The 22847-nt window shown below is 45.7% G+C and overlaps 1 protein-coding gene across 1 annotated transcript in view; it reads right to left on the bottom strand.

The window, feature by feature from the left end:
* IL17RD (interleukin 17 receptor D) overlaps positions 1-22847 on the bottom strand; it is a 68493-nt gene that overhangs the window by 20167 nt on the left and 25479 nt on the right. Inside the window, exons 2-3 of the mRNA XM_070776452.1 lie at positions 8128-8185; positions 3255-3380 (exon numbers count right to left, since the gene is read on the bottom strand). Of these exons, the coding sequence (XP_070632553.1) occupies positions 3255-3380; positions 8128-8185 (184 nt within the window). The remainder of the gene's footprint in view (positions 1-3254; positions 3381-8127; positions 8186-22847) is intronic.

Genomic DNA, 22847 nt, shown 5'->3' with positions numbered 1-22847 from the left:
TTCTGACCAGCAATATTCAGTAGATCTCACAAGAATTTGTCTTTTGAAATCCTCCCACTCCTCCCCTCCAAATATTTTTGAACAAATCCTTATTATTTATACTAAGATTTAATTCATGCATTGTTGCCAGAACTGTTTAAACAAAAGCCAGGTGATTGATATGACTGTAAGACTGTACCTCTCACAATTACAAATTCATCAGTTGGAGGTGGGAGTGGGTGATTCCAGTTCTTATATTTAAAAAGACTTGCCTGGAAAACCACTATTCCAAGTCTGGGAGTAAATGTAAATCTTATAGTAACTGGTTTATCAAAATATTATAACATCTCATAGTTAGATCATGTTTATAATTTTATAGGGCAGTAAAATAAAGGGACTTATTTACTCCTTGTCATTTAACTGATTGAATCCTTCTCACAACCACAAGCGGAAGGTATTGTCCCCACTTTATAGGTGAGGAAACAGAGGTGTACAGACACTAGATGACTTGCCCAGAGTCACACAGGGATGAAATGGCCCAGGTGGGATCAAACCCAGAGTGCTCTTAACGCATGTGTTTTTCTATCTCCCAGTTCAGTTCAGTTCAGTTCAGTCGCTCAGTCGTGTCTGACTCTCTGCGACCCCATGAATCGCAGCACGCCAGGCCTCCCTGTCCATCACCAACTCCCGGAGTTCACTCAGACTCATGTCCATCGAATCAGTGATGCCATCCAGCCATCTCATCCTCTGTCGTCCCCTTCTCCTCCTGCCCCCAATCCCTCCCAGCATCAGAGTCTTTTCCAGTCAGTCTATCTCCCAAGGAGTCTCCTTAATAGAACCTCATAGAAATTGCTAGAATCTATCCAGCCATCCCCACCCACACACTGTCATGCAGAAAAAGCTCATCTTTCTGCCCTCACGGTTCTGCATGTCAGTTCTCCTCACATCTCTTACTTTCATTCTAAAGAGGGAGCCTGCAATGTGTCAGGCCAACCCTTTAACCATTTTTAGCCTTATGTTGGAATGACCACTTCTCTTTTATCCACAGAGGATGTTTTTCCTTTTAAATGTTAAGATAATGTTATTTTTGGAAAACCTGTTGCATTCAGACCCAGTGGTATTTACACAGAGAAGTGAGTCAGGCCCACAGGTCTGATCCATTCTCCCTGTCTCTGTACTCACCTTTTCTGAATCTGGTTCCTTTGAGATTTACCCCATTTAGATTAAGAAATTTAGACTTTATCTTACTTTTTTTCCTTGGTCAGACTTTTTTTTAAATTCTAAGATTGGGTGGCAATATCCTAGGAAACCTGAGGACCGGGATCTGATGATGATAACAACAGATGATGATAACAACAGACACTGTTTTTAAGAGTTCTCTTTAGAAATGTACTGTGTGTGTGTGTTGTCCTTAATTCTTTTTCTATTTTTTAACAGGTTTATTGAGGCATAATTGGCATACAATTAGTTTCATTTTACAGAGAACATTTTCATATACTTTGACTTATGTGTATACCCATGAAACTGTCATTAAAACCAAGAACTTACCCATCACCTCCCAATTCTTCCTCATGTCTCTTTATACTCCCTCTCACTTCTGTTCCCAGGCAATTAGGAACCTGCTTTTTGCCACTACAGCTTTGTTTGTATTTTATTGAATGTGTCAATGCTCAACGCTTTTTTTTTTTTTGTCTTGCTGATTTCACTCAGAAAAACTATTTTGAAATTCATCCACATTGTTAAGTATATCACGATTTCATTCCTTCATTGCTGGGTGCTGTTCCATTGTGTGAACGCACCACAGCTGGTGTATTAGTTTATGCACTGGACATTCAGGATGTATCTAGTTTTGGACAACTGAAAATAAAGCTGCTGTGAATGTTTGTGTGGATATATGCTTTCCTTTCTCTTGGGTAAATAGTAGTCAAATGGCTGCATCATGTGGTAATACACATGTAACTGTTCAGGAGAATACAAAAAGGTTTCCCAAAGTAGTTATCCCATTGTACATTTCCACTCAATAATCTTTTGTTTTTGCAATTTTTTTTTGATTATGCGTGCTCAGTCACTTCAGTCGTGTCCAACTCTCTGTGACCCCATGGACCATGGCCCGCCAGGCTCCTCTGTCCGTGGGATTCTCCAGGCAAAAAAACTGGAGTGGGTTGCCATTTCCTTCTCCAATGAGAAAGTATGAAGTGAGTGAAGTGAAGTTGCTCAGTCTAGGTTGATTTATAATGTTGTATTAGCTTCTGCTGAATAGCAAAGTGAATCAGTTATACATATATATGTATCCACTCTGTTTCTAACTCTTAAATGAGGAGAAAGTCATATGCCTCAGATGGGGAAGCTGAGGCTCAGATAGGTTTAAATGTTTCTCCTAAAGGTTGTGTGTGTGTGAGTACACACTGTTGTGTCTGACTCTTGGCAACCCCATGGACTGTAGATTGCCAGGCTCTTTTTCACATGGGATCTTTCCAGGCAAGAATACTGGAGTGGGTTGCCATTTCCTTATCCACGGGAATCTTCCTGACCCAGGGACTGAACCTGTGTCTCCTGCATCTCCCACAGTGGCAGATGGATTCTTTACTACAAGTGTACCTGGGTAGCTCATCCTGGGTTCAAACCCAGGCCCATCTGAACAAATGAGCCCTCTCCATGTCCCACACTCAACTACCTCATCCTATCCTGGGCATCATCAATTCATTAAAGAGGACAAGCAGATTCAGCCGTAACCTGAATCTGGCCAGATAATGTAGGTTTGTTGGGGTTTTTTTTTTTCTGTTTGTTTGGCTTTTTTTTCAGTCCATACAATTTAAATATAAATTCAGTTCATTTCCAACATTTAAAAATTGTTGATTCCGTGATTTCTCCTGAAAACTGGGGTTGTCCTGACAACTCACAAAATGTGCCAAGGCTAGGCTGGTGCATCTCGATGTGGCCACAGAAATGCTGGATCCTGAATCCATTACATTCTTGGCTAGGCCACTCATCCCCCCACTCCTGCTGAGACACACAAGCAAAGACCTCAGTGACATTTACCATTCACACACTATTATTTTACAAACCTACATCTCTCTCGATAACAGCCAAGGGAAAAAAAGATGAGCCATGAAGCACAGCATGAAGCAGCAAGAGTTACAATCAAGTAGTGTCTGTGCAGAGGCACACCTAAGCTACACTTGTGTCAAGACCTACTTGGCCCCAGGAGGCCACTGCACTTAGGACCTCTGTATTGGGTACCACCCACCATCGTAGACTCCACTTGGACCACTTACCGAGGGCCCCGGGGGACCAAAGAATGGTGACAGCCACTTGGTCGTGGCAGGCATACTGACTGATGGTGATGTTCTGGGCGTCAGCGATCATGTGCTTCCCCACTGGATTCAAGTAAGTGGTGCAGTCTAGAGGGTTGGGAGAACCAGGACAGTTAGATTTAAACATTTGTTTCTTTCTTTTTCCAAGTTCATCTTCTCAAATTATACAGAGCATGCTCGGAGTTAGCCAAATCTACTCTATTTAAAGATGTGTGCCTCAAAGCCCACAGATGACATCAAAGGTTAGCTGTGTGGAAAACTGTTAAGATGCTGCAGTGGGGTTTATGTATAACACTATCACCCCCTCGCTTTTGAGTTAAAGTGGTTGGAGGATTATGTAAGGTCTGGAGTTTGCTGTATCAGACATTCACTTTTTTACTACTCTGACAGTTTACCTAAATCAGTAATAACTCAGGTTAGTTCAAAATTTTTTCCAATGTTACAGAGTGATCTGAAACCAAACAATGACCCAGTAATCTGGGGTTTATTCTTTTTCAGAAGAAGCCTAGAGGGCAAGGTGACTGCGGAAGAGGAACTCTTAGGAGGATGTGAACTTGAGGGGGCGTCATTCACAGCCAGGCTGTTAAAGAATCCAATTAGGACCTGCCAAAGGGACCAAGAGACTCAGTGATAAGCAGAGCACCTTGGATGTTAACCAGCGTGACAAAGGTACAACTTTTGTTCCCAACACTACCTCATCAAAGACACCCACAACACCCACTGAATCCAAACACTCCCATGGTGCTTGAAAAAACGAAAACCACTGATTCTTTGATTTTGTCTGAGGACATGACTCATTGCCACCCGCCAGAGCAGCAGCTGTGCCACCTGGTGTTGCTAAGTACACTTTCAAAGTCTGCACGATCCTAAAAAAGCTGCCAGAAGCATCCAGCCAGACCAGGCGGGGACCTCAGAGGATGGCTGCAGGCTGTTTCAGCCACGCGTGCAGGGAGAGCCGCCAGCCTTCACTACAGACATCAGAATTACGTTGCTTTATCGTTATTTCTTTTCAGTGATTAAGCTTGAAGACTTTCTTTAGTATCTGATGCAAAAGGTCTTCCATCAGATTTCAAACCTACTCATTACCCTCTCGGAAGTCAGGGGGCTTTGGGGGTGAAGCATTCAGAGGTATTTTCTAAGAAGCTTGGTGAGTTTGTGGCATTCCCATCCCCACTCCCCATAAACTACACCACACATTTCCCATTTTTTATGACGAAAAACATTCACAAGGTATCTGAAAGTCGCAAAAGAACATAAGAAAAACATAAAAGTCATCCATAACCTCCCACCACACAGAAGTAACTGCTAACATCTAATGGATACTTTTGCAAGCCTTTTAACGTGCACATGATATTCTTCTAAAGCTTCTTCTAAGGGTGCAACACACACGTACTGAAAGCACGCCCCTCCTCTTTGAAACTCCATCTTCCACTCTGCCCTGTGTTCTGCTTTTTTGCCTAACTCCTACAGAAGGCACACTCCCTTCTGCAAACTCCATCTGCTTCAGAAACAATCACCTCTACATTTCAGTATTACTTTTGAAAAGATGTTAATGATTAATAAAACCAAATTCTACTTCTGATGAAAACTCACTCTCAAAGTGTTCTACATGTGTTCTCTAGATAGACAAGAACTTTAAAGTAGGGGGAAGAAATGTTGAAACATCTGGTTTAACACACACATTGAACAAACAAGGAAACTGTAGTTACAGTGATCGACTGGGTGGGCTTGCAGTGTCGCCAGTGACCAGCCCAAGGCCAGGACACAACACCACCTCTGAGGGCTCACACAAAAGGCTCTTGCCATTCTATCTCCAGCACAAAGCTGGACTGAAACATAAGTTCTGAGTCAGAGGTATTAACCTGCAGAAATCCTGGCTGAGACCAGCTTCCCAGTAAAAAAAAAAAAAAAAAAAACAGAAGACAAAATCCCACCATATGTATAAAGTTCAGATATTTTCATTTATTGAGATATATAATGAAAGAAGAGGCCTTCCAGGTGGCACTTGTAAAGAACTCGCCTGCCAATGCAGGAGACATGAGAGACACAAGTTTGATCCCTGGGTCAGGAAGATCCCCTGGAGAAGGGCACGGCAAACCACTCCAGTATTCTTGCCTGGAGAATCCCATGGACAGAGAAGTCTGCCAGGCTACAGGTCCCAAAGAGTCGGACACAACTGAAGCAACTTAGCACAGCACAGTACATAATGAAAGAAACCTTTGACTTCAAACAGCTTTAGGAAAAGATTCATGGACAAAAGTAAGTCATGTTTTTTTCTTTACTCTTTTTTTCATTTCTAATGTCAAAATTGGCATTCTCTGGGTTTCTGCAAATACAATTATGCAAATATAAAGTCTATGAATTAAAAAAATGTATTATTATCTATTCAGGCATTACCCCCTCAGAGCCTGAAGGAGAAACAAGAAATCCAATGTGAAAGGAGGCAAGATCTGAGAGCAAGATCTTAAAGGCAAGACATTTTCTTTCTTCATAACATTAAATGGAAAAGGAATAGAAAAGTAACATTTCTGTACTTTAATACTTTTGGTGAAAACTTGGTAATTGGTTCTTAGCTATTTCAAACAGAACTAGTAACCAGTCAACAGAGCAGTAACAGGAACTTCCTTGTGGGAGAAATAAATTATCTTTTTCAATGGAAAACAATAACTAAGTTTTTTTTGCACAGCCTGGATCCAATTATTAGCAACTCTAACATTTTGGATTCTGGTTACAAAATAATTATGCCCAAATGACATTTGGCCAAAATGCAACCTAGCTTCAGATGTCTCAGGAGTTGAGTTGTGAATTAAATTCTAATTAAATGCCAAAGAATCAGAAAGAAAATAATGACCAAGAGACAGACACTGACATGGGTGCCACGCATCTAGTCCCATGAAGGAAACACTAAGGCACTTTTAAGTTTTATAGGTATGGATCCTCTTTCACAAAACCCCACATTAAACTAGAGATGCAAATAGTTGTTTGCAGCTGACCGGAAAGTTTTGAACTTTGAACGTAATACAAGATCTCACAGGACCAAGAACATATTATTAGAAATTAACTTTCTAATCTAAAGAAAGATCCCTTACACGTGTCTTTACTTAGCTGAATCAAGTCTCACGGACTTGCAAATCTTTTCTTACCATCATAACATTTACCCAGAACATGCACGCCTCATGGACGTGAAGTATCCGAGTTTCCCATGTTAAGTCCTCATCAGTGAAAGCACCCATGTCAGCAACTGTGGGCGTGAACTTGACATCCGTACTTGTATTTAAAATTGTTAGGTTGCACACATGACCTCAAAAACCCTGCTTTAGCTGTGTTGATTCCAGAGGCCCAAGTGTGACCTCCAGCCCTTACTCGTGATTCTCCCCAAGAGACGAATCAAACATCAGGAGTCACTAATATGAATCAATCTCCTTCCTGTCAACATTCTTACCTATAAATTATGGCTCGTAAGGCTAAAATTGCTCATAATTCTATATAATTACCTTCTAGGGCAAGAAAGCAGATGCTCAGAGGGGGTTCTACATGCTTCATCAGAAAAAAAAAAAAAAAACCCAACCTGCCCTCAGGAAACAATTTGGTCTGAAAAAGTCACAATTCCTTGACAGAAGGGCCCAAAAAGGTGCTTGGGTTCCAGCTCCAGTTGAAATGACTTCTGATAGTAACAGGTATCAGTCACTGAGGGCACACTGAAGGCCAGATCCCGAGATGAGCAGTTACAAGCATTACCTCACTTAAGTCTCAAAATGGTGCTGAGGAAGTTAATCATTACTTCACATGATGAGAAAACCGAGGTTTCGAACAGTGGAGTCGTTGGCCATCGTTCACGGCTGATGAGGTGGGGGACAGGGTGAGAACTCAGGCCCCCATCAGAGATGGCTGACTGGAGACGCCCAGGCCCATCTGAGACACAGATTAACTCGGCCCACTCTGTGTTTGTGAAAACTTTTAAGTAAACGCCAATATATTTTTTAAATTAATTAATTTATTTTAATTGGAGGATAATTACAGTACTGTGGTGGTTTTTGCCATGTATTGACATGAATCAACCCTGGGTGTACATGTGTCCCCCGTATCCTGAAACCCTCCTCTCACCTCCCTCCCCACCCCATCCCTCTTGGGTTGTTCCAGAGCACCGGCTTTGAGTGCTCTGCTTCATGCATCGAACTTGCACTGGTCATCTATTTTACATATGGTAATATACAATATATATATTTTTAAATCTGTGCTGGGACTTCCCTTGGTGGTCCAGTGGTTAAGACTTTATACTCCCAATGCAGGGGGCATAGGTTTAATCCTTGGTCGGGGAACTAAGGTCCCTGAATGCCACACAGCATGCCTCCCCCGCGAGAATGCTCAAACTAAAAAAATTCAAATTCCCCACTCCTCTTGGAAACCACATCTGACTGAGCTGGAACAGAGTGCTCCTGAGTGCTTCTCTAGGACTAGACACGGGCTGTCCAGTTTACCACCGTCCCCATCACTCTCAAGCATCCTGTGCTTGGGGTGCTTTGCTCATGTGACCCCTGCTGGGCCCAAGGGCATCTGGGTTGTTCCTAAGGATACGGCTATCTCCTGAAGAAAGCAGGGGAGGTCTCCCCACACAGCTTCTCTCAGCACTCTGGAGGACAACCGACCTGTTCAAGCTCTGAAATACTTGGGTGGCTTACATGAGTCTGAGGTGCTTCGGCTCTGTTGATAAACCTGAGCAAGTTCAGGAAACCCCCCAACTCGAGGACCTGCAGGGTCCCCGATTAAGCACGACCATGCAAGCTTTAGATCACTGAAGGGGCTCTGTTCTTCAGCGGTCAAGTCGTTTACTTACTGTCATATCTGAAGGTGATGTTGTACAGCCCGCTGTTTCTGCTGGCCAGCCCCACTCCCTGCGGGAAAACAGGAGAACATGAGGAAGAGTGAAGCCAATTTGCTTTTCCAGCCCAGATCCCCATGGAGTCACAATGCACACATGATCGCAGAGACCCAGGGTCATGCCAGTCACCAAGCAACATCCACGCTCTTCATGGCCCCCCGCCCCCGGTCCCCCCACCACCCAACTCCCTCCAGCCCAGGAGGTTCCTAACTGCCAGGCCACGGGGATCAGGGGTACTCACTTCCCCTGAAACAATAGCAGCAGGCTGCTCTGTGTTTGGGGGTTAAATAATAATTCATTAACAGTAAAATTGGGAGAGAGAGAGACCATGAGCTGCCAGCTGGAGCCCTTCCAGTTGGATCCACTTTGAGCACTGATTGGTTATAAAATTTGCCTACCAGACACTCTTGTCCAAAAGCCCTATTAAGCCACGACAGATAGGCAATTCCTAAAGTTCGAGGAAACAGGTTTTTCATTCCAAGAGCGGGAATGAGTGTGGGAATAAGCTGTTACTTTTAATGAGAAAATTCTTCACTGCCTCCATACCTATGCTTGGAGCATAGACGGTGGGTCATAAAAGAAAAAGAAAGGACTTTAAAAGGTCTACCTCTGACTCTCAGTGATGTGGCCGCTAGCCATCTGCACTCCTAATAGCAGGGCTAACAGCTCCGCCAGACTTCCCACTTTAATTACAGCATCCACACGGGAGCCCCCGGCATCCTCTGGTGGCCCCGCCTTTTCCTGACCCACCACTTATCCACCATGGGAAAGATCAGCTAAGACTCTGGTTTAACTGTTTCTGTAACCATCAGCAAGTGCACCATTCAGCATGAATTGCAGGATTCTTCCCCCCATACAAAATGTTAATTCTTAGATGCTAACTGATGGGAAAATATTCTAACCACACAGCTACAATTTCCACCCGACAAGGAGGATGCTGGGGAAAACCATATGCTGGCAGTCTGGTATTTAATGGGCAGTTGTTACACTGAGACGCAATGTGCGGAAGCCTTCTGACGGAGCCCGGGGTCTCAGGCCACAGTCCCAGCACATCCATATGGTACAGGCATGTTCACTCGGCTTATCCTGAGGCCAGGCACACCCACTGAAACTGTATCCCGGGGCTCAGATAAACACAAACCTTGGGAAAGCACAGCTGTGCAGAAAGGGATAGACACACCTCGTTCTAATTAAAGTGAGGAAGAAATGGTTAACAGAAAATCTAAATCATCATGGTGCATTAGCTCCACGATCAGTTGGGGTTCCCCTCCCCTTCTTCCTGGTTCACCTTCCTTCTCCAGCTGTCCTCCTTCCATCCTCCCTTCCACGTATATACAAGGTTCCAGAATTCCTCACCTGAGTTCAAACACTTTGCAAAGTGTTAATACCTTACTCAAACCTTAAATGCCTCTATTACTGCTTAGGGATAGGCCCACAGTCTGCAACTGGAGGATGCCCAAGCTACAGATGGCCACAACCAGAGCACCACAACCAGAAGGAGACCAGGAAGGAGAGGATACAGTACCTCCATGACCCCTAAGTCTTAGGACCCCCAAGACACCCAAGCCATACCCTTCGCCTCCCATACAAAACCCCAGGACCAAAATTCACTTGGATTCCCTGGTGCCTCAGATGGTAAAGAATCTGCCTGCAATGCAGGATGCCAGGATTCGATCCCTGGGTTGGGAAGATCCCCTGGAGAAGGGAATGGCAACCCACTCCAGTATTCTTGCCTGGAGAATCCCATGGACAGAGGAGCCTGGTGGGCTATAGTCCATGGGGTCGCAAAGAGTCAGACATGAATGAGCGACTGACACACATCTATGCGTGTCAAACATTATGCGAGGTACAGTGGTACATTATCCCTACCCTTGAGAGCAAAGTGGTTCATTCATTCAAAGAATGCAAATCACACATAGCACATACAGACAAATCTCAAATCACACCTTGACCCTCCAAGAACTCTCACTATAGAAGGCATACAAGGTCTATTTAACTATGGTAACAGGGCCATAAATAAGCATTCAGAGTATGAAATGTCACAAACAGTACGTCAGAAAGGATAAACCCAGGGTAAGAACACTGCGTACCAGAAGTTTAAAAGAGGGAAGAATAACTGGGCTAGAATGGAGAGGAAAGGGGAGTCTCAGGAGAGGGAAAGAAAAAAATGTAATCCGGGGCCAATGAAAGTACGGTAATCCTTCATCCTCTAGCTGGGACCAAGGGCAAACCACTTCACTCCACTGGGTCTGAGTCTCCTCAAATTGTCTTTTGATTAAAAGACAATTCTTTCCTCTGAGATGGGAGTTTGAGGAGGGCCACAAGAAGCCATGCAGAGGAAGCATTTTTCAAAAAGGAAATGCATTCCATTTAATAGCATGCCCTGAGGCGTGTAGGACTCTGATGACCAATCACATCAGCTTTTCATTTTGCTCTTGTTCTCCCTATATTTCTATTGCAACATGTTTTTAACAGATATTCATTGGGCACTTGCCATGAATGTACTATGGAAAAGAGACCAAGAGAGTGAGAGGGGCTATATTCCACACACAGGAACCAAAATCACTGTAAATAAGGGCTCTGTGATATAGGCGAAGCTGCTCAGAGGCAGGCCTAGGGACCTGGCCTCAAAGGGCAATGAGGCTTGCCTGTAGCATGTTCACCACCAACTGAGCATTCCACCTTCATCCAAGCCCCAAACAGCACTCGGCCAAGAACCAGTCCTGGGTCCTGACCTGGGGCAGGTGGCAGGGGGTAGGGCATGGCCTCTGGTCACCAAGGTGACCTCCTGACGTGCAAATCTGCCCTCATTCTGCTCCAAGCCCACGGATGGCTCCCTACCCCACTTAGACCATTCCTGACGTGGCCCCTGCCTACCCTGTCAATCACTCCCTCCCCACCTCCCACCTTGTTCTGGGCCTACACGACTGCTCAATATACGTTCAGGGGACACACATATTCCCTAAAGGCCCTTCTCTTCACCCGGGGCCTGCTCCTCTGTGAGCTTCTCACCTTAGCCTAGTCCCTCTCACACTGTGTTCCTAACACATCAGCTTGCCTACACACTTTTTTTTTTAACATACTTATTTAATTACTTGTTTACTTGGCAGGTTCTGGGTCTTAGCTGCAGCATGTAGGATCTTTTAGTTGTGGCACATGGGATATAGTTCCCTGACCAGGGATCGAACCCAGGCCTGCTAGCATTGGGAGCTCGGAGACTTGGCCACCAGACCACCAGGGAAGTCCCTGCCTGTGCACTTCACTTGATGGGAGCACAGTGATCCATCCCCACAATTTGACCAGCATAGCACTTCTCTGAATGCAGAGGCAAGGTGGTCATCCTAATTCCACAGAAGATCAGAGACCAAAAGACCATGTGATCAACCAAGGCTGATCGTGCAACCAAGAGACACGGGCTCCTGTGTGCGCTGTAAAGACTTTTCACGCTGGGATGTCTTCAAGTACACAGCTTCTCAGCATGTGCCTCAAACAGACACTCTACCAGGCTGTCCGCAGCTCACACCCAAGTAATGTTCAGCTGCTCCAGAGTCCTAGGACCCACCTGAGAAGCAGTGTGCCCAGGCTGACCCACAGAGCACTGGTTTTCTTTACAGTTGGTGGTAGACAGAAAAACCACCACCCCTGCAACATGTCTGCATACAAGCTCCAGAATCCATGAATATGTTACTTTACATAACAAAGTGAAAGTGAAGTCGCTCAGTCGTGTCCGACTCTTTGCGACCCCATGAACTGTAGCCCACCTGGCTTCTCCATCCATGGAATTTTCCAGGCATGAGTACTGGAGTGGGTTGCCATTTCCTTCTCCAGGGGATCTTCCCGACCCAGGGATTGAACCCGGGTCTCCCGGGTTGCAGGCAGACACTTTACCATCTGAGCAACAAAGGGGCAATACAAATAAGTTTCAGGATCTTGAAATGTAGGGGAAAGTAGTCTGAATTATCCAGGTGGGCCTAATAATAATCACAAAGGTCCTTAGGAGAGGGAAATGGGATGGTCAGTCGGAGGAGACATGACAATGGACATAGAAGGCAAAGAGGCAGAGAGATGGTTTCAAGACGATTTAAAGACCTTATACTACTGGTTTGGAAGATGGAGGAAGAAGGGGTTAATCAGCTGAAGAATGCAGTTAGTTCAGCCACTAGATGCTGGAAAAGGCAAGGAATGGATTCTCCCCCTAGAGCCTCCACATAGAGGCCACCGACACCTTGATTTCAGCCCCAGAAGATTCATTTTGGAGTTCTGATGTCAAGAGCTATACGATAGTAAGTTTGTGGTATTTCAAGTCACTAAGTTGGTGGTAACTTTTTAAAATTAATTTTTACTGGAGTATGCATGTGTGAACATACGTGCATGCTCAGGCATGTCTGAATGCAATCCCATGGACTGTAGCCCACCAGGCTTCTCTATCTATGGAATTTTCCAGGCAAGAATGCTGGAGTGGGTTGTCACTTCCTTTTTCATATTGGAGTATGGCTGGGTTACACTGTCGTACAGTGGTAACTTTTTATTACAGCAGCAATTGAAAGCTAATTACTTACATAATTTCAACTGCCACGTAGATGAATTGCATCTCAAAGCCACACACACACACACACACACAGAGTTGTGCTGTCATTCTCCCCTCCGGCTGACCGATCACTCTCACTGCGCCCTCTCCCACCCCCGCTTCAGGCAGACGTGGAACGCTGATCCACAAGCACTGCGACTGTAGATTTTGCCATCCTACCCAGACGCTTCTTCGTGGTGATGCTGGGGCTCATCTGGAGTAGAAGAGTGGTTAAGAGGATGGGCTCTGGGACTGCCAGAGCTGTGTGCAGATCTCCTCACTTTCCAGCTGTGTGACCTTGGGCAAGCTTCTCAACCTTTCTCAGCAATGGTTGTGTCATGATTCCTGAGAAGACTCCTGCCCTAATAAACACAGTGAGAGGTATGCTATGAGGGGACACATGAAGTAGGCAGGGGATGCCCACAGGAAGTGGCATTTCCAGGTATGACGTTTCCAGCAGCCAGACCTTGGGGGCACAGTGGGAGAAGCGGCAGCCGTGCAGGTCAGAGCAAGGTGGAAGAAGGCACCAACCAGCAGACTGAGGACTGTGTTCTGCTGTTGCTTGTGGTGGGAACTGGGAGACCCAGAGACTCCGTTCCTGCAAATTGCTCAAATCGGGGGAAACTCAAGGCAAAGTGACTAGGTCGGCCCCCACAGTCCAGGGCCGAGGTCACGGTCAGCCCTTGCCCCTGACAATTATTAGCTTTCTGTCATAATGAATGCATGTACAATTGAGCCAGTTATATACCAGGAACCCAGGAAGTTCTAGCTTGGTGTGACAGAGGAGCCTTAAGGGCTTACAGTCAGGGTCCGCCGTTAGAGAACACAGAGAAGGCCACTCACAAAGCTGGTCAACAGCTTTGGAAGCTATTTCTTCAGGAAACAATTCTGAGCTTTTACCTACTACACACGTTTTGATATTTAATGAGCTGAAAATTAAGAATACTTGCTTGTTGCCTATTACTTAAAAAAGCCAGCGCTGTGACCTCAGGGTGTCACATTCTTAGTTAACTAACCACCCCCACTTGCTGCACTAACGGCAGCTTTTAATTTGTTCCGATGAGAGCTAAGGAGTAAAGCCGGGGCACCCTAGCTGGGCTGTGATCCCTCTATGCTAAGCAGAGCAAGCAGCAGCAAACGCAAAGAGAATGGAGAAAACAGCTTTTACTCTGGAAGCGGGAGGGGAAGGAACACCCTTAAGTGCTCGAAAGGAATAAAATTCAAAAGGCAAAAACCTACACCATGCTCCACCCAGATGGCAAAAAAAAGGCAAAGGCCTGGAACAAAATTCAGCCATGGGGTGGGATCCCATATAGAGCAGCCAGCATTGCCACCAGGGGCCGACAGCCGGCCAGTTTCCTGGGGGACCTGGGGGACCCTAGGCCTTTTGAAAACACCAACTTTCCAGAGCAACATTCCCATTCCAGCTCCAGAACAGCGTAAGTGCCACTGTGAAAAAACGCATTTTTAAAAGGACCATGCTGATTATAGTGCCCCCTTTCCAACGGAAGACAGGCCAAACAGTAAGGCCTACATGAGACTGCCTTCCAATCAACTGTGGTGAAGGAACTTTCAGAAAGCCACTGAAGTTTCAGTGAACTGAGACTGGGGGAAAGTTTGAATAAGAGCATTTGTCAGGGAGAACTGAAAGAATGTTTTTTTGGGGGGGGCGCGATGTACAGCATGCAGGATCTTAGTTCCCTGACCAGGGATTGAACCTTGGGAGTGTGAAGTCTTAACCACTGGACTGCCAGGGAAGTCCCTGAAAAGATTTTTTTTTTTTTTTTTTTTTTAAGGCACACCAACCAAGTAACTACTTAAAATTATGGGCAACTCAAACATTCTGTTGTACATAACATTTCCTTCACCGTGAGTTTACAAGCATGTCAATGAGGTTAAAAAGATAGCAGACAGCTTTGTGAAGCTTAAAATGCACAAGGGGAATGACGTTTCTGCCTGTGACCAATGGACATCACTGGGGCAAGAGGCAGAACAAGAGGCAAGAGGCAGAACATGAGGTCAATGTAGTTCATGCAGGTTCAGAGGGTTTCATAAATGAAGACAGATCCCACTTACTTCAGTTCAAACCTTTAGTTTAAACAAAAAACAAAAAACAGCAAAGGCAGAGAAGCCCCAGGTGATGTAAGCCGAGGAGAATGCTGGCAAACCCCAAACATAAGGAGAATAAATCACAAAGCCAGCTTGGGCCCGGCTCTATCTATCCAAGATATTCACGCCACATTCCCAGGAACTGTTCTCTCCCACTCCCCATCTAGAAGCGACCAACTTCAGACACGCGGGGTGCCAGCCAGCTGTCTAGTGGGGAACACACAAGCTCTGTGGGGGTAGTGCTGGTGGGTTCCCACCAGCAATTACCACGTCGGCCCAAAAAGACCCGGAGATCTTAAGCTAATTAGAGAGATTTGCTGGAGGAGGTAGGAAATAACTTCTCCACAGCATCGCCTGTGCACCAGACCAAAGCCGTAATCATGATTCATCTCTGACATGTTGCTAATCATTGCACACATGTTCCTAATTTCACGCTCCCCGAAGGAAAGCTGAAGGGACAATTGTTTCTGAGCTCTAACATGGAGCCAACCTATGCCAAGTTACCATGTGTCCTGCTTATCAAACTGAAAGCTCTAGTTTTCATCTGAGCGTCTTTTCACTCTTTCGCCCTGCCTCCATGCCCGCCCTCGAAAAAGAAATCCATTCACTAAAGACAGAAGTGTGGGAAGGCATGCATTATTTCTCAGAAATTTTTTTATCTTTTTTTTTTGGCGATATCATTGACATATAATGCTGTGTAAGTTTAAAGTGTACAAAGTGTTGACTTCATACATTTATGTATTGCAGTATGACAGCAACTTTTCTACATGGTGGTGGCCTAAATGGGATCTAATACATTTTAATATAACCTTCCTTGCTACAGACTTCATAATTTTCTCTTTACCTTGCCCCTGGAACATGCAAATACAGTAAAAGCCCAGATATCAATACACACACACACATACACACACACACACACACACACACACACACGTGCACGCTGACTTTTTTCCTCTTGTTTAAAAACAAAACAAAACTCTGCAGCCGCCCTGGTTTTCACAAAGCAAAACCCCAAGTACTTTTTCCAATGAGTCTGTTAAGAATCTGGGCGGTGTGTTCTCTCGTGGCTGATACTCGCAAATAGACAGGATTGTTCCATTTTTCCAATTCCCCGAATGTTAAAAGCAAGCTATAAAACATGCCTCTGGACGAAGAGCCAGGCCTCTCCCCTCCACTTGCACACACCACTCCCATCCACGCAAATGAGAACCGCATGTTAAAGTGCCAGCATCCTTAAGGTAACTGTCAACATATCTGCAGTTTCAAAAGCACACATGGGCAACGCATGGACACACATGACCTGGTTTTCTGTAAATACCAGGTACGAGGGGGAAGCAAACACCAGCCACCCGAGCACACACCCGGCCAACCGGCTACAGGCTCGCTCTCACTTCGCTCGGAAAGGCGATTACAAAGACTTCACTCCAGAAACCCAAGAAAAGTTTCTTTCTGCGAGGGCAAAATAGTGATTAGACAGCAGAGGAAAAAATTAAAGCTATAAACATGATTGTTATGCCTAAGCTCAGAGGAAATGTTCGGATCAAAACAAAACTACTAATAAAAAGCCTTAGGACCACACAGAGAGCGAGGACTGAATTGTGCTGACTTCAAATACAGTTTCCAAGGCCGGGGGACGGAGCCTCCAAATGCTGTATCACATCTGGAATTCTGTTTTTACAGCACAGATGCCTGCAGAAATGGGGAACCGTGGCGTTGCCATGGGGACCCAGCCTCCTCCGGCGAGGCCGGTCCCCTGGATGCCCCACACATGTGCTTCCTCAAGGTGGATTTCACATCTTCGGAAATTATGGAAGGCTGCCTTCTCAGGTTTTAGTGCTAATTGAAACATCACAGGCTGCTCTATAAAGCAAGGCGACCCCTTTTGTCGGCCTATTATTTCTGTCCACATGGTGGTCTTGGACAGAAAAACCTTAAAATAACAGCGGGAAGCAGCAAGTCAACATTATACCCCTTTTCATAAGTTACTTGTGGCTTTCCCTCCTTCGCAGCCATCAAGCATCCTTTTTAAACTTTCCTGTCTCTGGCTGCAAAAATCCAAGGCAGTCCCCTGTGCTCCGGGCCACCTCCCATCACCTGCTTTAGGGAGGGACCAGGCTCAGGATCCAGGGCTGCTTGGCCGGTTGCCGGAAATGAGCCACTAAGGCCATCCCAGCAGCGCTCCTGCCATAGCAGGAGGTCTTCACTTTTAATTGCTGATAACCCCTTTGCTGTTAAGGGGAAAGAGTTTCTAGAGCCCCTAGGAGAAGCCTGTGAGAAACACTCCTCACCCCACTTCCCCCAGAAACATTCCTGGGGGAAACCTTCCCCCCCAGAAACAATTCTGGGACATTCCCAGAGCTCTGGAGAGACCACTGAGCACTTTCCAGAGTCATGTTTAGACACAAAGAATTCAGAGACTCCACTTAGAAATGAGGGGGTGCATCTTGGCTTCCTCCTTCTCTGGGAAGCAACCCCCACATACAACTGACCCCTCCGGGTGTGGGCTCAGATATACACACACCCCATAGGTGCTGGAAGGTGCTTCCCATCGTCCCTCATCTGCCTCCCTAGGGCCACAACAGGCTCAGAACAGGGGTAAAGACCCTCATCTCTCTTCTCCCTGGGAGCACTCTTCCATCTGTACTGACTAGAATGCCCTGAGCCAAAACTCCAGTGACCTTCCTAATATGTATCTGCCTCTTTGCAAGGTCTGGCCTTTCTCAGATTTCACGGAGGAGAGGAAGAGAGTCAGCCCACCCAGAGGTGAAACAATAGTCGCCAAGCCCCACGGGTGGGTTGAGGGGACTCAGGCTTCTTGGTTCTCAGCCCTGTGACCTCCCGATCCAACACTTTCATCTAGTCTGTTAGATACCACATCCCAAAGTGTCCCTGAGATGCAGCCGGAGTGTGTGTGTGTGGATGCCTGCGTGTGTATGTGTGTGTGCTCTCTCGTGCGTGTGCCTGAACCCAGTCACACAGAAAAAAAAGCACCAGGAAGTCAGCAGTGTGGCTCCAGGTGTTAACACTTAGCGCATCCTGCCCAGCCCCCACCAGCTTGAGGCTGGCCTCCTGGGAGCCGGACACAGCAATTAGGCCCTTCCCGGGCCGGGCGCCTTTGTCCCCTTGCTAACATCATTAGTGTCTGACTTCCTGTGCACAACGGGGGCCTCCCAGGGGGCAATCGCCGGCTGACCGGGGCAGGGCATTAGACTTCCTTTGTCAAAGACCCTCAAATGTTAACAAGCATGTGAACAAGCTTCTCCTCCGCCCCCCACCCCAGTTGCTCCTCCAGCCCACCAAACACTCCGGGGGCAATTCTCAACAGTCTTGGTTCTCCCAACTGGGGGGAATCTTAGTTCCTGAGAACAGTATGAAGTCTCCATGTCGATTTCCTAGAGTTGTTTCCCTACAGGCGGGCCACTCGAATTTGCTGAGTACCTGTTACTTGCTCTGCATTACGGAGAAGGCAATGGCACCCCACTCCAGTACTCTTGCCTGGAAAGTCCCATGGACTGGGGAGCCTGGTAGGCTGCAGTCTATGGGGTCGCTAAGAGTTGGACACGACTGAGCGTCTTCACTTTTACTTTTCACTTTCCTGCATTGAAGAAGGAAATGGCAACCCACTCCAGTGTTCTTGCCTGGAGAATCCCAGGGATGAGGAAGCCTGGTGGGCTGCCGTCTATGGGGTCGCACAGAGTCTGACACGACTGAGGCAACTTAGCAGCAGCCCTGCATTAAGGAGGCTGAAAACGGATAAAGATGACAGTGCTCAGACAACATGAGACAGGGACTGTCCGACCCCCAGCCTGCAGCCTGTCTAAGCACAGGTGTCCCACTCAAGCATGCTCATAGGCTGAAGTGCAAGATGGTCTCAAGATACAAGGATGTGCTGAAGGTTTGAGTAACATCCTGAGGCTTTCAAACACTAATCATATCAGAAAAATGGATAGGAGGGGGGAGTCTGAGTTGTTTGATAGCTTCAAACCACTAAAAACCTCTCATTGACCCTTATCCTTCCCAACAGAGTGCTCCAGCTTTTTATTTGGGGACACAGATGTCTGAGGATTTGGGGAGAGCTGTGGTCCACGTGTATGCATGTGAGTTCTTCAGGAGGATTCCTGAAAGCCACCCAGGCTCTCACCTGCCTGCCTTATCGATAGCTTAACACCAGGTCCACAGGGGGAGCGGTTTAGGGACCCAGGGGGAAACTCTGGCAATTAAAAAAACAAAATTCAAATGAGGGAGGGAGGTGGTTAAATGTAAGATCTCAGTTTTAAGTAAAACTCCAGATTAATGCCTCAGCTGTTATCCTTTGTAGCCAGTATTTGTTCCAACTGAGTAACTGAAGGCTTTGTCTAAGACTCTGGGACTCATGAACTTAAAGTGGGAACATAAAAGCAACCATTTCTGCTGTTAACCACCTGAACCCACGAAGAGCCTCTATCACTTTTAAGATCACAGGTGACAAGTCCCGTTTGCAGTCAAATCCTTTTTACTGAGTACAAATTTTTTTTTAAAACATAAAATACTATGTGAATTCTTATTCCTCCCCCCTCCACCCCCCGCTTTGGCTGAATAGGAAGGAACACACTCATAGTGTCCAGAAGAAGGAGAGAATGGCTGAGTTTCCCACTCCTGCTCAACTGCTTCTTCCTATCTTTGGTATCTGTTGTCAACACACAAAATTAGGTTAGGTCTGGGACACATTCTCAAATATTTGCCGAAGAACCACTAGGGAGGATAATCTCAAACCCCAGTTTCCCAAAATGAAGAATAATCTACAATTTAGACTTCTTACTCCAGACATACCAAAACTTATTCAAGATTCAAAAGTTAGATATCGGTAAAAGCAGAGAAAGGAGACTGTCACCACCAAGATGCCAAGACCCCCACAAGTTGATTCTGATGAACTCTACAAGTTTCAAAGAGTAAATCAGTTCGCCTTTGGTTCTGGTTTTTACCTTTTGCCAAACCAATTTCTAAATAGTAGGTGAGCGGAAGGATATATTCAAACACTAATGATCCCTGCAACTTGAAGTCTCCCTACTTCTTGGATGGAAGCCAGTAGTCTGCCCTTAAACTATAAGCAATAAATCCAGAAGGCTCTCTTTCCTAGTTTTCCATTGATACCACATGGAATTCCCATTAAAATACTCCCATGCAAACACACACACAATGACATACCAATTAAATCATTGTGTGATTTAGGCCAGGAAACAATTGTGTTTGCCAAAAACTATTCAACTTTGTTTTAATTTCCTTGAATGGCCAGAATGTCATTCTGAGAAGGAGGGCAAAGCATAAGGTAAAAAATAAGTATCAATGTCTCAGTTGATTTCAGATTTAGATAAATATTCCTTGTCAGTGAAGGAGAGCATGCAGAGTTCCCAGGAATGAGAGTTCCCTGCCCCACCTCCCCAGGGACTCTTGGCACAGATTGGTATAGAGGTAAATTAGCCAATACGTGTGAGGCGGACAAGGCAAACAGCACAGCACTGACGGAGTGGTGCTGGTGGTGGATCCCTACTCCCCCAAGGTGGAGTGAAGCACGCAAATGGCACACACAACCTTCCTCCTTGACCCGCCCACAGAAAGAACGCAATGCACCTTAGCCCCTTCATCAGTGTTCTGTGGAGAAGTGCTTCCAGAATCAAAGCAACATGGTGGAACTAGATTAGAAGCCTGCAGTGGCTTTTTATCATGAAGTGGGTTTTATCATTAAGTTAGGATGAAACAGACACTTACCAGAAAAAAAAAAAAGAAGCAGTGATTAGGTATTTTTAAGCAAATAAAAAAGGGAGGTCCGAAGGTTCTGGCTAACATGATTTCAAGCTGAGAATGAGCAGCTGGGTGGACGTGAGGCCAAGCTGTCAGGCTCTGTGGGACATGGAGCCACGTCAGCCATAGGAGCACCGAGGAAGCGGGGACACTGAGGAAGTCCCCTCCTCCCCAGGCCGGGTGGGACCAGGAACCAAGTCCTATCGGCTGCTTCCCCAACTGTCCACGAGGGGCGCAATACTCGGTGGTTCTCAAATAGAGAACCCTAGGTGTGGGTTTTCAAGTTTCTGGGGAAATAGTGGGCTTTTCTTTGAAAGGGGCTTTATTACTTTTGTAAATATAACAAGTTCAAGGCAAAAGAAATGTAAGTACAGGGAAGAATGTGAACATCTTCTCTAGTCAATACTATTGTACTGTATATTGGGTTGGCCAAAAAGTTTATTTGGGTTTTCCATCTTTTGGAAAAACTCAGACAAACACTTCAAAATTGCTAAGAGACTAGATCTTAAACATCATAATTACAAAAAAAGGACTGATAATTTATGTAATATGATAGAGGTGTCAGCTAAAGCTATTGTAAATCATACTACAATATAGATGTATCCAATCAACCTAAATATACACAATGTTATCCTTTAAACTTACACAATGCTGTAGGTCAATATATGTGTATATCTCAATAAAAAGAAAAGTGTCCCTAAAACTCCTCCCCTCCGCATCTCTTTGGAAACTCTTTTAAATGATCTCTGTCGCATGTGTCACAAGGACTCTAACTTAAGTAGGATCCTAATACATACACCATTTATTATGATAAATATCTACTAGCTAATGTAGCGGAGAAGGCAATGGCACCCCACTCCAGTACTCTTGCCTGGAAAATCCCATGGACGGAGGAGCCTGGTAGGCTGCAGTCCAAGGGGCCGCGAAGAGTCGAACACAACTGAAGCGACTTAGCAGCAGCAGCAGCAGCTAATGTAGCTCTACTAGCTGATGTAGTTCCTATTGGGAGAGCCATGTGGGTAAAATAGCAAAAAGATCCTAATGAGGTGAGAATTAAGGCCACTGGCAAATTTCTAAGCGTTCTGCTGCTAAGTTGCTTCAGTCGTGTCCGACAATGTGTGACCCCATAGACGGCAGCCCAGCAGCCTCTCCCATCCCTGGGATTCTCCAGGCAAGAACACTGGAGTGGGTTGCCATTTCCTTCTCCAATGCATGAAATAAAAAGTGAAAGTGAAGTCGCTCAGTCGTGCCCGACTTCTTAGTGACCCCATGGACTGCAGCCTACCAGGCTCCTCCAGCCATGGGATTCTCCAGGCAAGAGTACTGGAGTGGGCTCTAATTAGCCATCACTATTAAAAAGTAGCGGGCCCTTTCACCTGCTCTGAACGCAGCTGTGTATATGGAAAAGGCAACAAGGCAGATTCATCGAGAAGGCAACACACACAGGTTAATATTTCAGTAGGCTGCCTGTTGATGTGGGTACCTTAAATGTTGCTCTGTAGGGTAACCAAATTACTATGATTTACACTGTGTGTTTAAAAGAAAATTACACAAATTTAGGGGATTTTATGATTAGTTGGCTGGTCTCATGTGAATAACAGAACTGTGTAAAATTAAAAGGGAAATGGGCAAATCCAGGAAGCGGCTGACAACAGCTTTATCCTGCACGGTAATCACTTTACAGAGGCTCGGAAACCTCAGAGCGCCAACGCTTCAGAGCCCGGGGGGCTGGGGGAAGGCCACTGTGGGCAGATTCTCCAGGGCAAGCTGAGGAGATAAAATAATTCGCCAATAAAAACTGTATACTGCATTTTGTGATTAAAATCACAACACACATGTAGCATGAAGGAGGAAAAAGGATCTTGCCTCAAAAACTTAGCTGGTGCCCCAGAATTTATCAGCAGATGCCTTGAGGGCTAGAGATACACTTTACACTGGGAGGGTCTTTTGAGTGATGGAGAACAATGCTCCTCCAGGAGTTTACCATCTGTCTTGGAAAACAAAGCTAAAAGACACTAAATTAGAGGCAGTAATGTTGTATTTATGGAATGAATGTGCTCAGTTATATAACTGAGCTCCAAGTAACAGAAGCCCAGAGACAGGGAAGTGAAGAGGGGAAGGCCCACCAGCCACCAGAGAAGTGTTTTCACAGAGGAGGCAGGTCTCTGGCCGGACCCTGCAGCATGTCGCACTTTCGGGGGTGGGGAGGGGTGGGAGAGGG

Source organism: Bos indicus, chromosome 22 (genome assembly GCF_029378745.1).
Source record: "Bos indicus isolate NIAB-ARS_2022 breed Sahiwal x Tharparkar chromosome 22, NIAB-ARS_B.indTharparkar_mat_pri_1.0, whole genome shotgun sequence".
Taxonomy (NCBI): domain Eukaryota; kingdom Metazoa; phylum Chordata; class Mammalia; order Artiodactyla; family Bovidae; genus Bos; species Bos indicus.
The sequence above is the reverse complement of the archived record's forward strand: the minus strand, read 5'-3'. Positions and strand labels throughout refer to the sequence as shown.